The sequence below is a fragment of the Akanthomyces muscarius genome, chromosome 5, assembly GCF_028009165.1.
Source record: "Akanthomyces muscarius strain Ve6 chromosome 5, whole genome shotgun sequence".
In the NCBI taxonomy this organism is placed as follows: domain Eukaryota; kingdom Fungi; phylum Ascomycota; class Sordariomycetes; order Hypocreales; family Cordycipitaceae; genus Akanthomyces; species Akanthomyces muscarius.
This window is the reverse complement of record NC_079245.1, coordinates 69,671-91,899: the sequence shown is the minus strand read 5'-3', so window position 1 is coordinate 91,899 and position 22,229 is coordinate 69,671. Positions and strand designations below refer to the sequence as shown.

The 22,229-nt window shown below is 50.3% G+C and overlaps 9 protein-coding genes across 10 annotated transcripts; 4 read left to right on the top strand and 5 right to left on the bottom strand.

The window, feature by feature from the left end:
* Positions 1-1,611: 1,611 nt before the first annotated feature.
* LMH87_009255 (uncharacterized protein) lies at positions 1,612-3,050 on the top strand (the record flags this gene model as incomplete). The annotated part of the gene is made up of 2 exons (XM_056196219.1): positions 1,612-1,865; positions 1,925-3,050. 2 exons carry the CDS (start codon positions 1,612-1,614, stop codon positions 3,048-3,050), a joined length of 1,380 nt encoding a protein of 459 aa, XP_056053390.1.
* A 931-nt stretch (positions 3,051-3,981) lies between these two features.
* LMH87_009254 (uncharacterized protein) lies at positions 3,982-4,365 on the bottom strand (the record flags this gene model as incomplete). The annotated part of the gene is made up of 1 exon (XM_056196218.1): positions 3,982-4,365. One exon carries the CDS (start codon positions 4,363-4,365, stop codon positions 3,982-3,984), a length of 384 nt encoding a protein of 127 aa, XP_056053389.1.
* A 180-nt stretch (positions 4,366-4,545) lies between these two features.
* LMH87_009253 (uncharacterized protein) lies at positions 4,546-4,950 on the bottom strand (the record flags this gene model as incomplete). The annotated part of the gene is made up of 1 exon (XM_056196217.1): positions 4,546-4,950. One exon carries the CDS (start codon positions 4,948-4,950, stop codon positions 4,546-4,548), a length of 405 nt encoding a protein of 134 aa, XP_056053388.1.
* Positions 4,951-5,643: 693 nt separating this feature from the next.
* Positions 5,644-6,643, bottom strand: LMH87_009252 (uncharacterized protein; the record flags this gene model as incomplete). Its single annotated transcript, XM_056196215.1, has 3 exons — positions 5,644-5,647; positions 5,709-6,332; positions 6,411-6,643. The coding sequence occupies 3 exons, from the start codon at positions 6,641-6,643 to the stop codon at positions 5,644-5,646; spliced, it is 861 nt and encodes a 286-aa protein (XP_056053387.1).
* An 889-nt stretch (positions 6,644-7,532) lies between these two features.
* Positions 7,533-8,519, bottom strand: LMH87_009251 (uncharacterized protein; the record flags this gene model as incomplete). The annotated part of the gene is made up of 1 exon (XM_056196214.1): positions 7,533-8,519. One exon carries the CDS (start codon positions 8,517-8,519, stop codon positions 7,533-7,535), a length of 987 nt encoding a protein of 328 aa, XP_056053386.1.
* A 460-nt stretch (positions 8,520-8,979) lies between these two features.
* On the bottom strand, positions 8,980-11,053 carry LMH87_009250 (uncharacterized protein; the record flags this gene model as incomplete). Its single annotated transcript, XM_056196213.1, has 3 exons — positions 8,980-10,836; positions 10,882-10,929; positions 10,985-11,053. 3 exons carry the CDS (start codon positions 11,051-11,053, stop codon positions 8,980-8,982), a joined length of 1,974 nt encoding a protein of 657 aa, XP_056053385.1.
* A 619-nt stretch (positions 11,054-11,672) lies between these two features.
* LMH87_009249 (uncharacterized protein) lies at positions 11,673-12,163 on the top strand (the record flags this gene model as incomplete). Its single annotated transcript, XM_056196212.1, has 3 exons — positions 11,673-11,846; positions 11,912-12,050; positions 12,108-12,163. The coding sequence occupies 3 exons, from the start codon at positions 11,673-11,675 to the stop codon at positions 12,161-12,163; spliced, it is 369 nt and encodes a 122-aa protein (XP_056053384.1).
* A 3,145-nt stretch (positions 12,164-15,308) lies between these two features.
* On the top strand, positions 15,309-16,703 carry LMH87_009248 (uncharacterized protein; the record flags this gene model as incomplete). 2 transcript variants are annotated; one of them, XM_056196210.1, is made up of 1 exon in its annotated part: positions 15,309-16,703. In XM_056196210.1, the coding sequence occupies one exon, from the start codon at positions 15,309-15,311 to the stop codon at positions 16,701-16,703; it is 1,395 nt and encodes a 464-aa protein (XP_056053383.1). The 2 variants fall into 2 exon arrangements, with proteins under 2 accessions (XP_056053383.1, XP_056053382.1); XM_056196211.1 differs by having other exon boundaries at positions 15,441-16,703.
* Positions 16,704-17,282: 579 nt separating this feature from the next.
* Positions 17,283-19,167, top strand: LMH87_009247 (uncharacterized protein; the record flags this gene model as incomplete). The annotated part of the gene is made up of 7 exons (XM_056196209.1): positions 17,283-17,422; positions 17,518-17,702; positions 17,839-18,152; positions 18,222-18,355; positions 18,447-18,788; positions 18,860-18,955; positions 19,008-19,167. 7 exons carry the CDS (start codon positions 17,283-17,285, stop codon positions 19,165-19,167), a joined length of 1,371 nt encoding a protein of 456 aa, XP_056053381.1.
* Positions 19,168-22,229: the final 3,062 nt, after the last annotated feature.

Sequence of the window (22,229 nt, the reverse complement as noted above, 5' to 3'; positions counted from 1 at the left end):
CCACGACTAGCTTGGTTGCTGAGGCGGCTGACACATTGACAATTGCTCCGAAACCCGAATGTGGCGATGTGCTGCATGCTGGAAATGGGTTGGGCACATGAACTGTTCTTCGAAGCACGTTTCTTTCTTCATGCCAGACTCCCACGAGACCGCCCGATAGAAATCCTGGAGGGTCTAAACGAATCCGGCTCGATTCAAAATTCTATGCTGTGGGTTGAAATTACACATTGAACCTAGACATATTTGCGGAACACCTGTTGTAACTCAGTCTACGATCTCAACACTCGTTACTCTGTTGACCGAATGCAGTATTTACGACCTTTCGTTCCGATGACTAGCAAAAACCAGGTATTTCTTGGACAGTAGCTACAGTCCAAAGATGAATTTATTTTCACTCGTAGGAGCACAAAACAGGCTGAAATTACCTGAACTGAGTTTACTACAGGGTACTACTCTTAGCTGCACCCGAAATTAGGAGGCAATTGCCTCCCACATGCAAGTTCAAAATCCACTACAAGCATTTTAGGCTGTCACCGACCGACCAGAAAAGGTACCGACCAAAAAAAGTTTCGAGCATGCTCTCTTTGTGCGGCGGCGTATCTGCGCGACTCATAGTTTCGACGGCCAGCTTTCCCAACCAGAACGATAGCCTTGTTCGGATTCTTAACGTGTGCAGCAGATTGACGCTTCTGCATTGTAGACACATGTGGAGGCTAGTTACGCCTACTGGCGCGCAATGGAATGTTTGAGCCCTCCGCGTTCCTAGCGCGTTTGCGGACGCAATATTTGCCTATGCTTGAAACGTTTTCAATCTCCACTGTCGACGAAAAAGGCGCGTGTCCCCCTAGCACCACAGGATGCATACATCTAGAGAAGCGTTGACCGTGCAATAAAGTTGAATACGGATCGTCGGCCGCGTGCCAGAGGCCTAACATGGGCTGGATTGTCATGATGAGACGAAAGACACCAACAAACAAAGCTGCTAAGACATAATATCCTTTTCTTCGGTAGCCCATTACGGTACTATGAAGGGATATTCTTTGACACTTCTTGAGATCTGGACAAGCACGGGACTGGCCACCAGGTCAGTTGAAAGGGAACGAGTAAGGTTGTCAAGCGACTTCTTCATCGACAGATCTAATGCCGACATGGCCGAGTCGCCCGATTGAATGAAAACAAATCGTGTTCCCGATAGGCCTTGACTCTGGTATGTCAGGCAGCGACACACCGAAATCGCGTATTTAGCCATGCACTGCAACCGGCATGTGGGGACGGCTCGCCGCGCGCGTTGACTGCATGAAGTCTCTCCCAATTCCTCTTTTCGGCTGTAGACAACAATAGCCACGTACGGAATGAATATTCGCAGATGGTATGGTAGCATAATTTTCAAGCCGGATGAGTCTCCGGCAGCGAGGCATGGTTTCTCCGGGCACAGTGCCTAGTCGAGCCACATCAGTGCTCGCATCTTGTATAAAGCGCTGGTCTTGTCCGCTTTCTGGCATCTAGAATTTTCTTGCTCATCAGCCTCTCGTTCACAATTCCGGTCCTCTCATAAGACCTAGTCACTCTTTTATACATTCGTTACTCTCGTTTCCGAGCTATCTTTTCACCATGCGTTCTTCACTCGCTTTCATCCTCGGTGCCGGCAGCGCTATGGCGCAGTTCACCAACTCGTCGATGCCCATGCCGGTGCCAACCGGCGCACCTGACAACAAGGCTTTCCCCAACACCGTTGGCGAGTTTAAATTCCTTGGCTGTCTGACCGGAACGTTCCCAGGCTTCAAGAAGATGGCTTCAGATGACAAGATGACCCTTGACCTCTGCGCTGCGAGCTGCCCATCTCAGATCATGGGTGTTGTTGGCAAGTAAGTAGCATGAGCGTCCACTCCACACTTCTATACAACGTAGCTAACAGTAACGAAAGGGACTGCTTTTGCGCGGATACCGTCGACTCTTCAGCATCTAAGAAGGATGACAAGAGCAAGTGCAATCTTCCATGCCCTGGCATGCCCGAGGAGCACTGTGGCGGCATGCTATCTAAAATGAAGCGCGCCGACGTCGTGCCCGCGGGCTCTGCCATGACCGCATACATGCGCGAGGGCGGGAGCAGCAGCAGCAGCAGCAACGGTGGCAGCGGCGGCACCACCAGCAAAGCCAGCTCCAAGACCGTCACCAGCACCTATGTCAGCACAATCACGTCGTGCCCGCCTAGCGTGACCAACTGCCCCGTCGGTTCCAAGACACACAAGGTTGTGGTCGAGACCGTAGCTGTGTGCCCGCAGCCCAAGTGGCACGCGAAGAAGATTGAGTGCCACAACAACCACTGCGCGCCCGAGTACGCCTGCGAGGGCAAGCACTGCAAGCACCAGCGCGTCATCTGCGTCGACGGCAAGTGCCACGCTGAAGAGTGCAACACCAACGACTGGCACAAACTCGTGATTTGCAAGGGCAAGGACTGCAAGTACTCGCAATGCAAGGGTGCTGAGTGCGACAAGAAGGTTGTCTGCTACAACGGCAACTGCGTTGTCGAACAGTGCTACGGCAAGGAGTGCGACAAGAACATGGTATGCAAGGGCGACAAGTGCGGCTGGCAGTCCTGCAAGCCTGGTGATGCCAGCTGCAAGAAGGAGATTACTTGCAACGGTGACGACTGCAAGGTCCGCCCCAACCCTACCGGCCCCATGCCTGCTCCCGGCCCCAAGCCTACTCAGAACAAGGACCAGAACAACAAGGACCAGAACAACAAGGACCAGAACAACAAGGACCAGAACAACAACGGCCAGAACAACAAGGGCCAGAACGACAAGGGCCAGAACAACAAGGGCCAGAACGACAACGGCCAGAACAAGGGCCAGAACGACAACGGCCAGAACAACAATGGTCAGAACAAGGACCAGAACAACAAGGGCCAGAACAACAATGGTCAGAACAAGGACACCACTACATACGGCAAGCCTGTTACCCCCACTACGATCCCAGTTGTTGCTGGCGGCGAGAAGATCAGCTTTAGCGTCTTTGCGGCCGTCTTCGGCATTTTCATTATGGCCTAATTGAGACAAGCCTTATATTTACGGTTCATTAGTTCCATATCTTAATTTTAATACTACATCCTTTCATCAAACTAAATATCTACCCCATGAAATTACTATAACGTAAATAACCTTCAGTCTACAAATAAAATTGCCGGCCACAAGGTGGTAGATGAACCGGGTGGCTGATAGGCTTAATACCCATTTTGAAGGATTGACTAGCTGACTACGAAGGAGGAAAGAAGAGGCTATCTTGGTCCTGCTAGGTAGCTACCACATGAGGTTGGAAGTAGGCCTCACAGTCCCTGCTCGCAACAGAAATATTAAAAACAACGCTAAGCGTGATAGTGTCCAATGATAAGACTATATCCTGAGACACAGGAAACATTCTAAAAAAAATCTTGTTGAAAGAAAAGAATCTGGATAGCCATGTCATCGCGGATGCTGCGGGAAAGAGGCTGGCCCATCATAGTGCTTGCCACAAACAAGTTTCGTCTATTGCCGCCGAGTGCATTCTTGAGTAGATGCACAGCGGCATTATCCACGTCCTCGATAACGAAATTCTGGGGCACAGTTCTCCACGCTGCAAATCCATCATCATCAAAGTCAAGATCGAGCTCGGCGCTCGCTTCCTCCGGCGTGGTATTCTTTACAGCTCCTTGGCCGTAGCTCGCAAAGCGGCCTTGCTGCTTCCTGCTCTTAAGCCATTCGGCTATCAAGTATACAACATGTTCAGTCGCTGCATGGTTCCCAAACCCATCAGAAGGCATAAGCACAAAGTCGCGTGCCGAAACTGTAGTGCACGTCACCACTGGCCCTACGGTGGCCTCCGGATACCAGGTTTGGCATGGGGGCCGAGCAATTCGAGGTCAACCCTCTCGACCAGCTCATTTCCCCATTTCCAGCGGTAGTCGCCGAAGGCACGAGTCACCATGATACCGAGGAACCGGCCTCAGTTGAAGAGCTCCTCGCCCCGCTCGCCGGGATGAGCCGCCTTGATGCGGGACACTTCGTCCTTGTTCTCGGCATTTTGATCCTCGGAGAGCGCCCCTGGTTCGTATGCACTGCTGTTACTGTTTCTTTCTCCTGTGGCCATGTCTCTGTTGTGAGAAGCTAGGACGGCCCGAGAGTCGCCGACGCTCGCCACGCGCAAGGTTTTGGTCTCCGGATCAAAGATGGACAACACCACACAAGACCCAGCAATGGCCGGTGCGAGAACTGACATTGCGGTGGCATCGCACGGATCGGCGTCGAGAAGCGCAGCTTGGCCAGCATCGAGGATAGTATTATCGAGCTTGATAAATGCCCACTTCACCGCACAGTCTATGTTGTTCATCGGGGAGTTTCTGCCCGCACAATGAATCTCTTGAGAGACAACCGGAATAAGGCTAGTCTAGAGAGTTTTGGCCGTGGCCGAGCCTGTCTGTTTCGCAGAAAGAACACTTTGGTCAACTTGGCAAATTTCTTTTGGCCGTGGGCTGGCATGTCACAATGTAGTGGGAGGAAACTATACTGCTCATCCATGCCCGTCGTAGATGTCGGCATAGACAAGCCCTTCTGCCGTGCGTGCATCCCACTCATCCTCGCAGGGTGCGTTACTTGGTAACCGAGCCGCGTGCAGCGCGCCGACCTCGCCGTTGCATGACGTAAAACGTCTGATCTTGGCTTCCTGGCGTATTTTGGCATTGGCATTGGCATGGCCACGTCTCCGCGCCTTGACGGCGGGCGGTACCTTGAGGCCCTTTTCCCCGCCAGATATGACGTTGGCCGGGAGATGAGGCAATTCATTGGCGGGTGTGTCGGGCCAGCTCCTGCTGCGCGTATCGGAGCCAAAGGTGTTGGTTTGAACTATAAGTGCCCTATGGCTCCCGAGAGTTCGAAGGTGGACGGGAAAGACCTTGACCGGAGCCCAGTCAATCATATATTTATCGAGCACTTTTGGTTGCTTCTTTGTTTCCTTTTTCGTAGTCTCGGATGGTGGTGCTTAGGTAAAAGAATATTGCCCACGGGTCAACTCGCTCTGTGTCAATATGTATGTACGAGTACACATGCAGACTACTGACGACGACCTACGGCGGAGGGGGACGCGATGCCATCGGTCTAACTTGATAGGACTGGTCACATGCTTCGACCTTACGAGGCTCTGGCGAATCAGAAGAAATAAAAATTCGCCGAAGGATTTCGTGAATGGAAGCGACCACTAGTTACTTACTGAACAGCTGGAGTAGCTATGAGAGCAGCCTCGTTTACCTCGGCCACTAATATTATTGTGAGTATCAGTAGCGGATCTGGCTGGTAATAGCCGTAGCTCCTATTGGCTGCTCTCTGCTCAGCCCTCTTTGTACTGGTAATTTTCAAGCCATTCATCTGGAACAAACTGGTTAAGGCTACTCGTACTACGCCCCCACCACTACTACGGGTCGTAGGTGCTTTAAAGTATTATGGCGTAGACGAGCTGGCGAGTACTACGGTATACTTCGAAAACATTTTATTAAGTAAATTGGTAAAACTTTATCTCGTGGCCTTATGTTGTTTTTCTATTGGACCCTGTGATCTGCTGGTTTCTCCTCGACAGTTAAGAGCATGTAATGAGGCACTTAACGGTGTTAATCGACTAGCTGCCACTCAGTGTCAGCCCACGGCCGTCCCTTTGTCTCCTTTGCCAACTGGGAGACAGACCTCCACGTCAATTCTGTCTCTACCACCTGCAGAAGGTAATTCTGATCGCCCATCGGCTCGGCAGAATGGTCGATTTTGCCCTCGCCCATTAGAAAGCGCAAATAGCGTTCTGGCGTGGGCGACGGCCTCGCGAGGACGCCGGCCTTATAGCTCTCCAGCGGCACGTGCGTCACCTCGACTCTGCCAGCCCCGTTCGCCTCCATGATCTCGGCAATCTCAAGCATAGACTTGCTATCGCCGCTTAAGTGCATCTCGGGCGGCACCGTGTCTGCCGTGCGTGACGCTAGCACGGCGAGCGCCTTGCCGACATCATGCATGCTCGTATACGACGTCCGCTGTGCAGGGTCCCCCACTGCTTCGTACTTGCCGGTCTTGGTATCAAAACCAAACCACGGCCCAATCGAATCTTCGAGGAAAAGGCCCGCGTAGACGCGACACACGCTTACGCCGTGGATGAGCTCTGTAGCTAGCCGAAAGTGCGCTTTCTTGGCGTCCCACTCCTCATGGGGGAAGTCGTGCACGTAGTGATCGACACCGAACTCAGAGGGAAAGTAGAGCCTTACGGCAGAGCCAGGGATACTGCGCAGAAGCGCTTCTTTGAAGTGGTGACCACTAGGGCCGACGCTGGAGAAGATATAAACACGATGTGTTAGTCTGCGGCCCTGTCCGGGTCTGTACGCACTGCACTGGGCTCAGACGTACGCGTTGATCAGGACGTCGACACCGGTTAGTGCCTCTTTCAGGTTATCCTCAGTATATAAGCGAAGTGTCGCGCCCTGAGTCACGAGGTGCTCGGCTTTGCTTGACCGAGAACGCGCAAGGACAATGACATCAAGGAACCTCTCGCGAAATTGCTGCTCGAGAAAGCCCTCGGCTATTTTTGCGCCGAGATTGCCGGTCGCCCCGGCGATTGCCACGGTTGGGCGTGCGGACATGGCTGCGCAATGGGAGCGTCAAGTTGCCTTTTGTGCTTGTTATGCTCGAGCTTTGGCTGGAGATCCTCAAGTTCGTTATATGAACTGAGGAGCTCGCATTGACGCAACCAGACACCTGCTCTCATTAGCCAAACCCAATTGACCCCACCACCCCTTCTTTGCGGGGCACCCCGTGAATGCGGAGGCTCTCCTGGCTCCCTACAGAGTAACTAACGTTATACAATGGATATAGACACTAATTTAGTTGCAGTGGCTGACTAGGTAGCCATCATTTTGCGAAATCAGTAACTACCTATGCGCGAGGGTAGGTCCGCACCCTTCTCCAATCTCGTCACGGCTGAATTCATTGACCTGGCAGGAACTTTTGGTGAGCAAAATTGTGGATCACAAAAACTCAAAAGCAAAAGCGCACACTCTGCGTGGCTCCTTTGTGTAGGCTTCTCGGCATAGACCCCTCTCTTATATCACCGATGCCCAGGGGCACACAGATCAATTTCCGCCATTAATCTGGCTGATTCGAGGCACGCTGGCTGCATGAGTCATTTCAGCCGCGCTATACGTAGTAGTACTGATTGATCATCCTTTTTCTTCCTCTCCTCTAGTAAGAGAATTTTAGACTCCGAAAACACACCTTTCACAAGAGCTTCACCAAGGACTGCAGAGAGGGGACGCTGGAAGGCCGCGCAGTCGCGCAGTTTAAATTTTTTCTTTTGTTAGTTCACTCTTCTATATTGCACGCCGGCTTGTGTCAAATTCTTGATACATCACATTTGACTGTGCAACCCCGCGCATTTCCTGTCAGGACGATACGTTTTTCTATCATCATTTGGCTAGCAACCTGCCTATACCCAATAATGCTGTCCTGGACCAGCTTCATAGGGCAGGCTAACTAAACACTAGCAAACCAAGCAGTAATTTCGCCCACATTTCTATCCACACAGTCCGGCTGATCATAGTGCTGGAAGTGCGACACATCATTATCCCAGATCAGCTTCTTATTCTGCGTCGGGATGGAATCAAAGTGTCGCTTCGCCGCCGGCGCATTCATACAGTTGTCGCCATGAATTACCAAGGCCGGTGTCTGCAGCTTGGCAACACCGGGCACCGTGGTGTAGCCAAAGTGATCCAGGTCGCTCATCACGGCGTATCGATTCTCAAAGGCTCGGCTGAGTGTCCAAGGGCCGTACCACGCCCAGACCACAGGGCCAGGCAAACCGGCAACGGACCCAACATCGGGGTCAGCAGCTTTGGGGTCGACAAGAGGCTGGTACTCAACCTGCCCCGTCTTTTCGTACAGTTCTTTGGCCTTTTTAGCACGTTCGAGGCGTGCTTGATATAGAGCCTGGCCCTGCGCGGGCGTGGGCATTTTAAGAGAACCCACGTCGACACCCGGCTCAGCATTCACACATCCAGCGCAGATCATGTAAATATCGGTTTCGAGATCGCGAAAGTAGCCCGTGACCGAAGCGACTCCTTTCACTCGCTTGTCGCGAGATGCAATGTCGAGGCACTGGGGTCCGCCCTGGCAGACGCCAACGAGGAAGAGTGCATCCTTGTTGACGTCGCCTCGTCCCACGAGGTAGTCTAGACCAGCAACTGCATCCTCGTTCTTCATAACTGGGTTTTCTTGTCGCCGCGGCTCTCCAGTACTTTCACCAACGGTTCGCGGATCGAAGATGAGTGCTGCGTAGCCTTCGTCGGCGAGGCGAGTGGCGTATTGGGTCGGAGCCTGCTCCTTGGTGAAAGAGTAAGGTCCAATAATGACCAATCCGGGAGGGTTCTGAATATGCTTTGGCTTATACAGGACTCCAGCCACGACCTCCCCGTGGGAGGGATACGTGACCTTTTCTGTAGTGTATTTGCCGTGTACAGCCATTGTAGTGTTGCGTATTATCGAGGATCAGTCGTTGACTTGCAGTACATACAACAATTGAGCTGGGGATGACCGCCCTTTAATACGAAAACAGCTTGCAACGGCGTTCTGTTTTCATCCGTCAAGGTTTCGGCTCTTGCAGCTCAGACCATCAGCACCGCGCAAGTCGGTACCGGCTGATGCTACTTTGTCGGCGTTAGACCCACATACAAGAGGGCCTATCGGCGACGATGCACTATTATGACGCAACATCGCCGACAACAGTGCGCAAATATCGCAAATTTGTATTTAACCCTTTCCTTGCAGCTGCGAAGGATGGGTTGACCTGGTACGTGATTGGCGTGCTTCGCAGCCTTCGCAGTGTTGAAAGTTCCAGTGGCGGGGTGCGGGGTAACTTTGTAGTAGGCGTTGGACTTCGCAGATGCTATGATTATGATTCGCCCTCATTCCATTCCCATGTCTTTTACCCTAGGCTATTAATAATTCGCCAAAATTCATCGTCCGTGACAGCTTGCTCGGGGAAGTGCTCTGGTGAGCAAGCCATGACCTCCATAGGTTGTAAACCCGCAGTGGAGTCCTGGAACACGAGATCTCTCAGCGGCTGCGGTGACATGATTCCATGAACTCTTTGCGAGACAGCCAGTATTTGCTGCATATCATCGGAGCTCGTTTCATAGGCGAAACTGTGTTGTGTTTGGCCAGTAGGCTCGCCCTCAGCGGCCCAATTCTGTTGTAGTGCACTCTGAAAAGCTAGCGTGGTATTGAGAACCTTGCCGTACATTGCTTTCACAACGACGTGGGCTACTCCAGCCAGCCTATTTTGACGTTTCATGACAAAAAAGCGCTCAAGAGACCATTGTAGATTTTTGAGCGATGAATCAAGCTGTTCCTGATTTTCTTGGGGAAAGATTATATGTGTAGCGGCCACGATGACAGCTGCATCAAAAGTGGCAAACACCAAGCCAAAGGCTGGGTACTGGCGAGGCTCTGTAAGCGCGAAGAGGCGGCTCTGTGATTCCAAGACTCGTGTAGCGGCCGTAAAAGCCTGGATGCGGCTGTGCGGCTGCCGAAAAATGAATGGTCGATGCAAAGCGAGGAGTGTAAAGTGCACTTCTGTGTGAAGGGTTTCGCGGGCGGCATGTAGCCATGGATAGTTAGAATCCTGGTCCTGAGGATTTAATTTTGCCCAAGAGGGAATGTGGTCGAGGTTCTGCATAATTTCTGAGTGAATAGCATCAACTTTATCACCTATGTTTGGAGGCGTGGTTGAATTGAGGTCATGAATGTCTCGAAGATATCTGTAGGCTACATTGTATCCACACAGAATCATGTTGAAAGGCGTGATAGAGATTGAATCACTGTCTTCGTTGGCCTGGTTAGGTTGGCAGTCTGGAGACGGGGCTGATTCTGGGTCAAGATCAGTAACCATGGGTCTGCCTAGGACAACAGCCATATGGCCGTCCCAGAGATGCAGGATGAGCCACAATTTTCTGCCCGCCCTTGCTTGGTTTCCTTGATCTGCAGAAAATTCGTCCGACAGCGTCAAACGATGTAGCCCAAGCTCCTGGGCGTCTCGAATTGTTTGCCCAAGCGTATGCCATGCCTCAGCCACTAACCCTGTGTTTTTTTCGAAGCAGGCTCGAAGAAGGCCAGCCTGTACCTTGACCATAGTGGCCTCGCTTGGGCCAAAAACAGCAGAAACTTGCTGCCCGGCGTCACTAAATTCGGCGGCAACGTCGGCGAGATCCATGCCAGGTGCGTGTCGGAGATCCTCAAGGCTTTCGTCATATCTCATAGGTTGGAATAGCAGCGCCTCAGCTAGAAGCTGAAACAGAAGTGCCGGAAATTGGCGCAGGTCTGGGGACAAGTGGAAGGGCTGGTTTCGTGCAGCGTAAGGAACCTGATTCCACGAGCTCAGTTGCTGGCGAAATATATTCTCATCGACAATTTCGTATTGCCAGGAGAGCTCCCTGTAAAAGAACGATACCAGTGTATTAATGTGCCTCTGGGGTGGCAGCTGCCGCATCAGGGCCCTGAACTGAGCAACTGCATCGCCGCTTGGACTTGGGAAGTTCTCGCTCGGCTCGACGGTCATCGCCCCAAGGCTTTGGATGATGCTGAGAGTGCCTATATTTGCTGGAGCGTAGCCCATGTTTTTGCATACCAGATAGTCGCTTGTGGTGGAAGATGACGAAACAGCGCCCTTCAGGGAAGAGGTTCGGCCGCTCAATGATTGTGAAGCACTCGTCGCGGCCAGGTCTGTGGGATCATCGTCCACCACCATTGCCTGAGTATCAGGCAACTCATAATAGCATTGGGTCTAGCATAATTAGAGCATTAAATTCAATGAAGGCGAAGAACTTACTGGCATCTCTCTCCTTATGCAGCGTTGACAAGGCTGCTGGCGGTCGCACTGTATGATGCAGGTTAGCTGCTAGAATCCTACTGTCAAGCGCCGACGTATGCACCTTCTGCTTACGTCGATGGCATTCCGTGCAAGAAACCACAGATCGCTTGCGTTTGCTAGGGGGCTCCATGTCACTTTCAGCGCAATCTAACAGGCGGAACCTGGTGCCGCGAGCGTTGACGATGCAATGGTGTAAGGTGAGAGAGAAACGGGAGTGGTGGGTATGGTGTGGGCTACATGGGTCATACTAAAAGATCAGAACACCATTTGGCGCCACCTCGAGCCCGGCAAATCATATTAACACATCGCGACGTGCAGAAAAATAAGAAAAGGAATTAACGAAAGAAAGTAAGACTTTTCACTCAATTTTGACATATGAATAGATGTGCTCAGGCGATGCAAAGGCAATGGCGCCAATAAATACAGAAGGAGTGGATTGTAACTAGTACTCTGCATCCCAAAGTGGTCACGTCACGGCTTGCTTTTTCGGGGATGGCTGGCGTTAACCTCCGTGCCTCCAAATCGAATATCCATAGTAAGCTGACCTGTGGAGTCCCGTAATAAGTAACACCTTTTAAATCAACGTCTTCAATTGCAGTGGCACCTATATATAGGACTAACCCCCTCTCTGAAGTAACATTTGCTCTGTCAATCGACTGCAATTACTCACGTATCACGCACACTAATAAACACAAGAAACTACATTCCCGAGTCAAAAGATCAAGAGGATGAAGCAAACAATAACTCTTATGTCTCTAGTCGGCGGTGCGCTGGCTCAAATCAGTAGCTCCTGCAAAGCCATCGACTTTGACACCACCACCGACGTACTATCGGCAGACTGCGTTCCCCGCAACCAATCGGGCTACATCTCCTCACACCTGAACCTTAACGACTGCTTTGGGTACGATGGTGCTAAAATCACGGTAAGCTTCAAAAGCTCACATACTGCTGAGCTGTTAAAATGCATATTAACGGGGTTATTTCTTAGCCCACTCATCACGGTGATTTTGGGGCTAGCTGTACTGGCTGCGATCTTTACATAGCCCCAGACCCTTTCTATGGCGGCCCTATCTACTGGATGAATTGCACCTGTGCTGGCCAGAGTGCTGAAGTGGCTGTTCCTATTGGTACACCCCCCCCCTTCAGAGTTAGGATGATCGGCAGCTAACGAACCGCATTTCTAGAGGACGCATATGCCCACCAATATGTCGTCAACAGCGACGGCCACCTGACTTGTTAATGGTCTACACAGAGGGCCAGAGATTCACAGAAGGCTTCATGTAATAGATCTCGCCCTCCTACCATCCGTCAATCTATTGCTTGCCCCGACAGGTCTTTCAACCCTTCATCCACAGGGGTGCTCACGCACAGACTAGCCCTCCCCTCTTAAACATGCGGTGAGCACTCTTTGTGGCACGTTTTTGAGAGCCCGCCAAGCGCCGAACGAAGCAAGAGAAGCAGCAGTTACTCCTTGGGTTCTTTGATCCGTGCCCCTGCATACCAACTACACGGCCAATGTTACGGACTGTTAGTCCGTCAACCGCGCGGCGAGTGAACGGCTACATGATGATTTGGTCTGCGACGGCAGCTTTTAGCTCGGGCTGGAGTAGGTGGACGAGTATATGTGCAGATGCACAAGTGGGCAGGGGAGACACACGACGCTGCACATGGGCGACGACGACGACCGGCGCATACTGAGGCGGCAAGGCGGTCAACGAGCGAAAAAAATGACAAGATAGTCACCAGATAGAAATTGCTACCCAATCGATTTCCGTAGATCTTGAACAACAACTATCTGTAATGACGTCTAAGATAGCCATATGTCTAATCTAGATGCCTCCTACATAACTAATGTTCATGAGCGATTGGTATAGCCAGTCCCGTACAGTTTGGATGAAGCCCTTCATGGAGGACAAGCGAAGACTGGATTATTCGTGAAAGCTATCAGGGATGGCATAGTCCATAGTCCAGCTCTCGGCCCGCAGGTACCACGGACTGGGCACAACATCGCCGCAGCCGCTGTTTCGATGCCAGTGAGACTCGGAGCTTCAGCTTCAGAACCGAACTCCAGGTAACGCAACCGCTCGGCGGTGGTACTCTCGATAGCGTCCTGTGACAGCGCAGGTGTGCTAGAAGGAGGAGGCAGTGGGACGGACGAAGAAGGCGGGAATGGGTCACAGCTCCTGGCGACCCCGGCCTTCGAGATGGCCGCACGGCGCGGACGACGAGCATAAGAGCGGCCCACGGGGTGAGGGCAAGTTATGTTTCTATCAAGACAACGCTGACAGACTGGTAAATTCTTATCGCGGCGTCGCTTTATTTATGTTGCTAATAAGTCCGACGTCACGGAACTTTGGAACAAGCTTGAAGTCAAAGGTGTCGTCGTTGACGTCCTTGTACTCAACGCGACTCGAATTGGCAGTCCAGAGTCGATGCTTGAAATAGGCCACCAGGCAGTCTTCGAGGACTTCCTTACCAATGTTTATGCACTTATGCACAATGCAGACCTTTTCTACCACCATAGTAAGAGAAGTTCAAATTGATTTTCGGACACAGGCCACCGGGGTGTGGCGACCACAGAGCATGTTCGCTAACCAGAAGATGTTCCGCGTCGACTTACTTGTAGACTCTGGCTAATACATCTTCGGGTGCCATCCACGATTTCGAAGGGGCCAGCCGTCCAAATTACTCTGCGTCAAAGGCGGCGGGAACAATGTTGGTACAACAGATTGCGACGGGTGTATCTCCTGACGACATGCAAGTCACCAGCTTTCACCCGGGATCTGGTTCACATCGGCGGCCGAGAGCGCCGGGTACACGAGGGATTCAAAGGATTGGGATGATGGTACAGTCTTTATTCCTTATTTTTTTACTTGGGCCGCCTACTTGAGTGGGCGTCTCCAGGCTGGCAAAATATATATCAAAAATTACTGACTCGTAACCGCAGAAACGCTTCCAGGAAACTATGCCATGTGGGCTGCCTCAAGCGAGGCAAGACTTCTTCTTGGACGCTTCACGTGGGAGTCGTGGGAGTTGAGGAGTTGGCGTGTGGCATATTACGAAGCGTGTCGATGAGGATACATACCTAGGTCAGCGTCGCTGGGTTCTAGTTAGATCCTTAACTAACGTTAACTAACGTCGGCCACCCACTTGGGAACACCCCCCACTTGGGAACACCCCTTTCACACCAAAAAGGCGCTTTTTACAGGGATTATATATCTATAGCTAATATATCTAAAAAGATTAAAAAATTATTAATAAATCTATTATAGCTATATTAAGCTAAAAAAGAGTTTTTAGCTTAGTATTAAAATCTATATAATAGATATAATTAGTTAAAGTAATAATAAATAAATTACTAGTAAATACTAAGTAATTTAAAAAATAATTATCTAATTTTAGAAAATAGCTATAATAATAGAATAAATATAGAAAGACTCTTTAAAAAGTCTATTATTTATTCTATTAATATTCTAAATAGATACTAATATAGTATATATATATAAGTCTTTTAAATTTTTACTAGTAAAAATTTACCTACTTTCTATTAGTCTATATTAAAGCTTTTTTAGAATTATATATATATTATTTTCTAATTAATATATAGTAAAAAAGGCTAAAAGTATTTTTAAAAAAATAATAACTATTCTTAGTAAGCTATTAGAATTAGTTCTTTAGTGTTAAGAAACTACTAGTATTCTCCTACTAAACCTTAACAAATTCTATACCTAATCTTTAGAAATATCTAGAATTAGGGTTAAATTTACTATTAATAGAAACTAAGGATATGTAGCTTAGTTTGCTAATTATCTATCTATTGATAATTCTTTTAACTTTTTAACGTCTAGTAGTACTGTCTTATCTCTAGTTGAAAAGGTAGTGTTTTGGTGTAAAAGGGGTGTTCCCAAGTGGGGGTGTTCCCGAGTGGGTGGCCGACGTTAGTGCTAACTAGAGCGGCGGCGCTTCTGGCGCCGCTGCACGAAAGGCGGAGCACCGATAGTACTTTCGACACAAGTTGGTTTGCCCGGAAAATATAGCCAGTAACGCAACCTTCGTCGCCAATCAGCACAAAAAAAAGAAGGGGTCTGAAATTATTTTCAAACTGTATTTTTGTGTGCAAGTGGCTCGGCAGCTCGCTGCATGAGGCAGGTACTGGCACAATTGGGTACCTAGGTAGGCAGCTTGGCGACCCAGATCGGGCGGGTCGCTGGGACGCTGGTGCAGAGAGAGCGCCAAGGCATGGCTAGTCATCTTGGTAAAAATTTAGCTCAGGCCAACGAGCTTGACCAGTGGTCAGATACAACGCTCCCTGTCCCTCTTCTTCCAATTTTCCTTGCCACTGTACCCTTCACTTCCACATTGATGAACCCGATTCCCGCCCAGCAATGAAATCACCTATTCCCGACTACCTCAAAGTCGTGCTCGACAATGCACGCTCAATCGAGAGCGGAGCACCCGCCAGCTACATTGAGACGCTCGCTAAGGCTGATACGTCCAAGATGGCGGTAGCCCTTGCAATGGTCGATGGAAACGTGTACTCGGTGGGAGACGATCAAGTCGAGTTTTCGATGCAATCCATCTCTAAAGCATTTGTATACGCAATGGCTATTGAAGATAGAGGATTATCAAAGGTGCTGGAAAAGATTGGAGTTGAGCCTTCGGGAGACGCGTTCAATCAATTGTCACTTGAACGAGGCACCAATCGTCCAGTCAACCCCATGATCAATGCCGGGGCCATCACTGCACATTCACTTGTTGACGGCACTACGGCGGAGGAAAGGACGGAGCGCATATTGAGAGGGTTATCTCAGCTCGCCGGTCGGCAGCTGCAGGTCGACGAGGAAGTGTACGAGGCTGAGCTGAAAAGCGCTGATCGTAACATGGCCATCGGTTACATGTTGAAATCTGCTGGGGTTATTTCTTGCGACCCACGGGATATTGTGAAGGGATACATCAGGCAATGCGCGATCAATGTCAATGTGCGAGACTTGGCTATAATGGCGGCGACGTTGAGCAATGCAGGAGTTCATCCGATCACAGGTGACCACATAATTCCGCAAGCAAGTGTTCGACAAGTCCTCTCTGTGATGACAACTTGTGGCATGTATGATGCAGCAGGAGATTGGGTTTCAAATGTTGGCATTCCGGCGAAGAGTGGCGTTGCGGGCGGGATCATCGGTGCATTGCCTGGCCAAGTAGGTATCGCAACATTCTCACCTAATCTTGATGAGCGTGGTAACAGTGTCCGCGGAGTTGCTATATGTGAAAAGCTGTCGCGCGACATGGGGTTGCACATGATGGACGTCAGCCAAATTGCCGGTGCCACTGTATCGACTACGGTGGCAACTATCGTTGCCGGCGCGAAAGAGCCTCACCATCCTAATTGCGAGCGCGAAGTCATCATTTTCAGTCTCCGAGGCGCGGTGCGTTTTCCTGGCTCAGAGCGGCTTAGCCGAGCTCTCGTGCGTGAGCTTGGCGAACCGAAACCCGACGATCCTGGTTCTGGCAGATATGCCAACACTTGCGCTGTTGTAATATCACTCCGCGACGTCTACTCGCTCAACACAGTCGCTCGAAGAATTCTACATGAGAGCATCAAGCGACTCATGGGAGAAGGAAGGAGCGTAGTAGTTGTTGACCCTACCGAAATTTTTCAACTGGCCAAGGCGGAGGATGGAGCCAAGGCCGGCCGCCCTCGGGTAGTCAAGTCTGAGATCGAGGCACGCTACTACATTGGAGGCATAGGATGCTCAACGATCTCGATCGAAGATGATTGGTGAGAGCGAGTCCGTCAGCGTATCCGTCAGGAAAACGCGTCAGTATTCGCCTTTCGGCTCGACCTAAGTAAGCCCTTACATCCATGCCACCGGCAGGAGCTGACGAATGCCAACATTTTGGGGTGATTAATTTTCGATAAGCTCGTAGAATAAAGGATCTCATATGTGATAGAAGTTAGGATTGGTTGGGAAAAGCACATTTTTTTGCAGCTCGATGTTTTAACACATACATCACATGCTAGACAAAATTGATTGCGCTTTACCTTGCTCCTCAGGAGTTGTAAATGCATTACTGCCACCATCGGAACAATGCCTGCACTTACTGCCCGTAATGTATAATAATTTTACTAAGCCATAGCAGATTTTTACGAGAAGCTTTGATGACGTTGCTCTCATTCAGTGACGACCTATTTCTGGAGCGGCAATGCCTGGCAGAGGAAATCAACCACGCGCCAAGTGAAACTGAGACCAATGAGAAGCCAGGACGCGGGCACCATTACAAAGCCTGTAAAACGTATACCCGATTTCGTGGCCTCCACAACACAACTCATTTCGGCATTGATGAAGAAAGCTGCGCGAAGCATGATCGCCCGCGGCCCGACAAATATTACAGGATTTTCTGCGCGTTCGCGCGAGCAAAACAAGGAATCTGCAGCGCTATCAAACCCGACCCGAAAGAAGCGGTGGGCGCCCAAGGTCCGAACAGGCTGCGCGACTTGCCGGTTAGTGCGCTCCTTCAAACGCGTTGCTCAGTGCGCTGGATAAATGACCTTTCTTCGAGCTGATGGGTAATTTTGTGTCTATGATGCCGCTATAGAAACCGACGCATTAAATGTGACGAAGCAAAACCCATTTGCCGACGATGTATCACTGCTCGAGCTCGCTGCGAATATCCCCCGCCACCGTCGCACAAACCAGAGCCATTGCGACCACTGCGCATGGCGGCGCCCGTACGACAAACCGAGCCTCCTGGCTGGGACATAGCGCAAGGCGCTCGATACTGTTCGTTCTCACCATGTGTTTTCGAATCTTTCTTTTTTTTCTCATGCTTTCTGTTGCATCCCCCCCCCCCCTCGTCCCATGCTTTGTAAAGCGTGCTGGCAACCCTTGGATCTGCAGCTAATGCATGCTGTTCTAGTCGTAACGGTTATGATTCCCGATTACCAAAATGATACCCCGAACGGCTTCACCGACGGATTTGTCAATTTTCATATCTCGCGCTTTAATTCGAAGCCGAGCTTTCTCATGATAGTGACATGCCACTACATCGCGACGCTCTCTGCCCAGAACGGATACTTAGTGCGGCAAGGTGATTTTCCTGCCCTTGACAACGTCTGGCGCATCTTCTACGGTTACATGGTTGAATCAATCACAAAACTCAATGAGCATATTGAATCAGGTGACCCCATTCGAAACATCCTGTATAAAGTGATTGATTTATTGAGCGTCGAGGTAAGGCCCGCCACATATCCGAGTCGCGTCAACAGTTGCGCTCATACAGTCTCACATACCACACTATAGCTTCGGATCATCGACTCTCCTTGGAGAGCGCATCTCAACGGTTTTCTTGGCATTGTCGAGTCTTATGGTGGAGTCGATGTGGTTATGAACTCGAGTGCTCGTCCACCCATCCTCGCTTTGCAGTATGCCCTCATGTAAGTTTGCCCGAGCCATCTCATCCTGTGAAATATATAAAGCCTCTCACACAAAGATTGGATAGCTAACGGTAGCTTTTGCTCTAACCAGCTATGGCATCGCGAATAATGCATGCGCACCTGTCAATGACCAAGTCTCCGGCTTCGACAGCTGGAGTGACGAGGACGCACGTTTGATGTATTCCAATACCTTTTTTCCAGGCTTCCCTTGCCCAAGTTGTCTCTTCCTGAGTATACGGCGAATAACACGCATTCGCGTTCAGTCTCATACATGGGTCGGTAAAGGAATCAACAGCAACCTAAACGCGTTTGCTAGTGCAATCGCTGCAGAAGTGGCCAGTTTCTCGCCTGTTACCTGGAAGGAGTCCTATCATATACCGGATGAACCCTTTCTCTCATTATTGGCAATTTCATTTAAGACTGCTACTCAACTGTACGGAATTCTATCATTGCCTCCAACGTTGGCGATTCATTTCTGTCAAACGCGAGTTGATGACATATCAGGAAACAGGCTAAGCGATGCCCGCAAACAGCTCCGTGCCAAACTCATACACTATTTAGATCAGATATTCAGGCTAGATGCAAGTCTAAAGTACCTTTGTACTTGGCTGGTTGCTACTCTTGGTGCGGCATCTCATGACGCATCGCCAAGAGAGCAAGAGCGCGTGCTAGGCTACATCGAGAATATAAGAAGGCAGTCCGGTGTTGATTGTGGTGCGGCAACGCTGGTGGGTATTATTCCACGATTCTGGGAGTCGGGCAAGAGCGCATGGGATCAGTGCTTTTACAAACCATGTCAGGTCTTGTCGTGAGCGAAGGAACCGCGCGTCAGTGACTCGATCTCTATCGTAGCGGCCCGAGACAGTACCAGCATGTTTATGCCGTCGCCATAAGCGCATCTTGTCATGTGCCAAGGAGCTTCTCAAAACCAGGCAGGAAAAGGTTCGTGTATAACTGAATGTCGATTAAAGGCAAAACAATAATACATAGGGGGCTGCCGACTGTTGTCAGATATCATCATAAGGCATTGTGCTAAAGATGCACTCCTGCTCGTCTCCCTTCGCGTCAATTTGCAACCATTATCCCCAGCACAAACGTGGTATACCCTAGCCCACGCCGGCACCAGCGGCAAGTTGGCGCGTTGCTGTCCGCGACCCGGTTGTCCCGGATCAATTTGTTCGCCACAGCGCAGGAGGTTTAGGAAAGCAGCTATCTTCCTTCGTCCTCAAAAGCACAAAGTTGGCGTAGCTCTGACGCATAGTCCGTCGTACCACTTTTACGGCTTCTCGCTGTCCGGTGCCTCGCCGTTGCCTACCCCGAAGAGCGGCGAGGAGTGGTCTGGCGGCACGCTCCAGCCAGTGGCGTAATTGGCAAGGCAGCGAGCGCTCTTTGATAGACCGTTGACGACTGTAACAAAGGGAAAGGTTACAATTTCCACTGCAAAAACATATGTGCTTTGCTGTTCACTTAAATCTCGAAGAGATAATTTTCATTTCGAAGAGATATTTCCGTTGCAGCTCTCGATGTGGGAAACAGAACACTCGTCTTGACTGAGGCGAACGTGGTCCAGCATAGAATCTCGGCACTTTGTGGGGGGAATGAGCTTACCGTTGCGGTCAGAAATAGGCCGCCCCTTCTTGTAAAGCCCGGAAAGAGTGCGCAGGCAGATGCTCCTGTCGTTGCCCTGTCGCTATCGTCAATGGACTCGGGGATGCTCAGCCCGCGGTACACCATGGGACCGGCGGGCGGCGAGTCAAGAAGTTCTTATACAATGAACTGTTTCTTGAATCCGTATTAGAGTATAATCAAAACTCGTATGTTGTAAACGAGGCTTAGTGGGGTACCTATAGAAGAAAAGCCAAGAAAATGGGCAGAGATAGAGCATAAGGTAGCTAGGAAAGCGCCTAAACCCTAAGTGTGTAAAGCGTCAATAAGTTAGTTCTGCTGCTTCATAATGTTGTTAGTTGTATTCAGTAAACGAGAAAATTTAAATAAGTCAGAATTAGTTGTAGTTATCTATCCTACATTATATCGCCCAATATGGCCGTCAGACTTTGCGTCGCCCTTTCAAACAGGGTCTTCCATTCGTCCGCCGTCAATTGCAAAGCCACCCCTTTCATTTTCATCTCGTCGATCACGTCGTGAATTTTCATAACTCCATTTTTCTGTTCATCGAAAATGGCACGAAGTCCCAATGCGCATTGCTCCTCGTCCCAGAAAACGGACTTGTAGAGATATTCCTGCCTCTCTGCCAGCCGCTTTTCGAATGAATCCATTTCCGATGCAACTAAATCTGACAAATGACGGGATGCGTTGCATCTCTCAAGTAAAAGAGTCCATACTTTGCAAAAATGAGAGAGAGAGCCGTGGACCAGCTCAGAAGGTGGTGCTCGGTCAAGCTGCTCCACTGACCCGGTTGGACGCTGTTCAAACCGGCTTGAGTTTGTCAAGTCGTTTTGCGATTGAACAAGTATGCTGAGAATTGTTTCGCCATCGAAATTACCACTATACTCATTTTCTAGTCTGCCAATCATCATTTGCGCCAGGAGGGACATGACTTCATGACTCTCTGCATGGACCGAGTTGAACATGTCGTCCGCATTCAAGCCTGCCCTACACAAGAGCGTTTTCTCTCCGCCTGGGTGGAAAGAGGGTAGCACAGATATGTCGTACACAAAATTGCCTAGAGAAATCCAAATGTCTCCTGGCGTGTTATGGGTAGCCATTTCAGATCGCGATATTCTGCGGGTTGTCTGAGCGCTCACTTCAGTCAGGCTCGGCTTTGCAGCCGCGCCATGCACGTGCAAATCAGGCATGCGCGAAGTGTTGAGCTCACCCATCCGTGGATCTAAATCAGATTTTAGACACCTTTGGAAACGACCCAGAGCTCTAGCTACGCCGAGTCCAAAGCTGGACGAGCCGCACACGTAGGTCGGCGCAGCCTGCCACCCGCCGAGTATTGCAAGCGCGGCTGGTACTCTGCCATGATATACCCGGCATCGTCTCCCCGCAAGCAGTGCCAACTCTTGGGAGTCAAATCTTGACAGACACAAGAGAACTCGCAGGTGAGCGCCGAATTTGTCCATCGAGTCTAACAACTCCTGTGTATACATGAAGCACTGCAAGTCTCGAGCGCCGATCACTAGTACGTAGGTGCCAAACAAAGTCTCGCGTCGTGATAGCCAGCCGAAGAAAACGCCAGCTCCGCCGTTTTGAGCAACAAAGTAAGTGATTTTATCTGCATTATTGTTTTCTTTGATTCGAAAATGTGGGTGAGGTGATAGCGCAACAGAAACGCGGAAGGGGCTTTCTTGCTTGCATATGTATGACGAAACAAGCCCGGCACCTCGGCAACAAATCTCCACAGACTTTGTAGCATGTAAGTCACTATCGCCCTGGATGTAAAAGTCTGGGACTGCGCATGTTCTTGTGACAGAATATGTTCGAGTCTGGTAGCCTAGCTCGTCGCTGTGAACTGTGACCAATATCCCATCTCCCGCAGCTACGACCATCGGCGCATCAAAATCGAGTCTGATAATAGCAGATTCAGAAGGTGACTTTTTGAGCTGCATCGGGACTGCTGTCGCAGGGATCCGTCTCATTGCTGGGTCGCGCCCAAACCGTACGGCCATGGCCTTGCTCAGAGTGTTAGATATGTGCCGCTCCGGAGACTTCGCACTCTGCGTGCCCGACGATGTGTAGAGCTGACCTGCCCGAAGTGACAGCACGATTCTCATGGCCTTTTTCCTATGCATTTCATATAACTCGTAAAGGAGTTGCTGAAATACGCGAAAGGCCCCCGATAGTCTAGGGCCAGCACTTCCGGAGGCAATGTGACTCCGCACAGACGGGGCTGCCACAATCTTGTGAATAA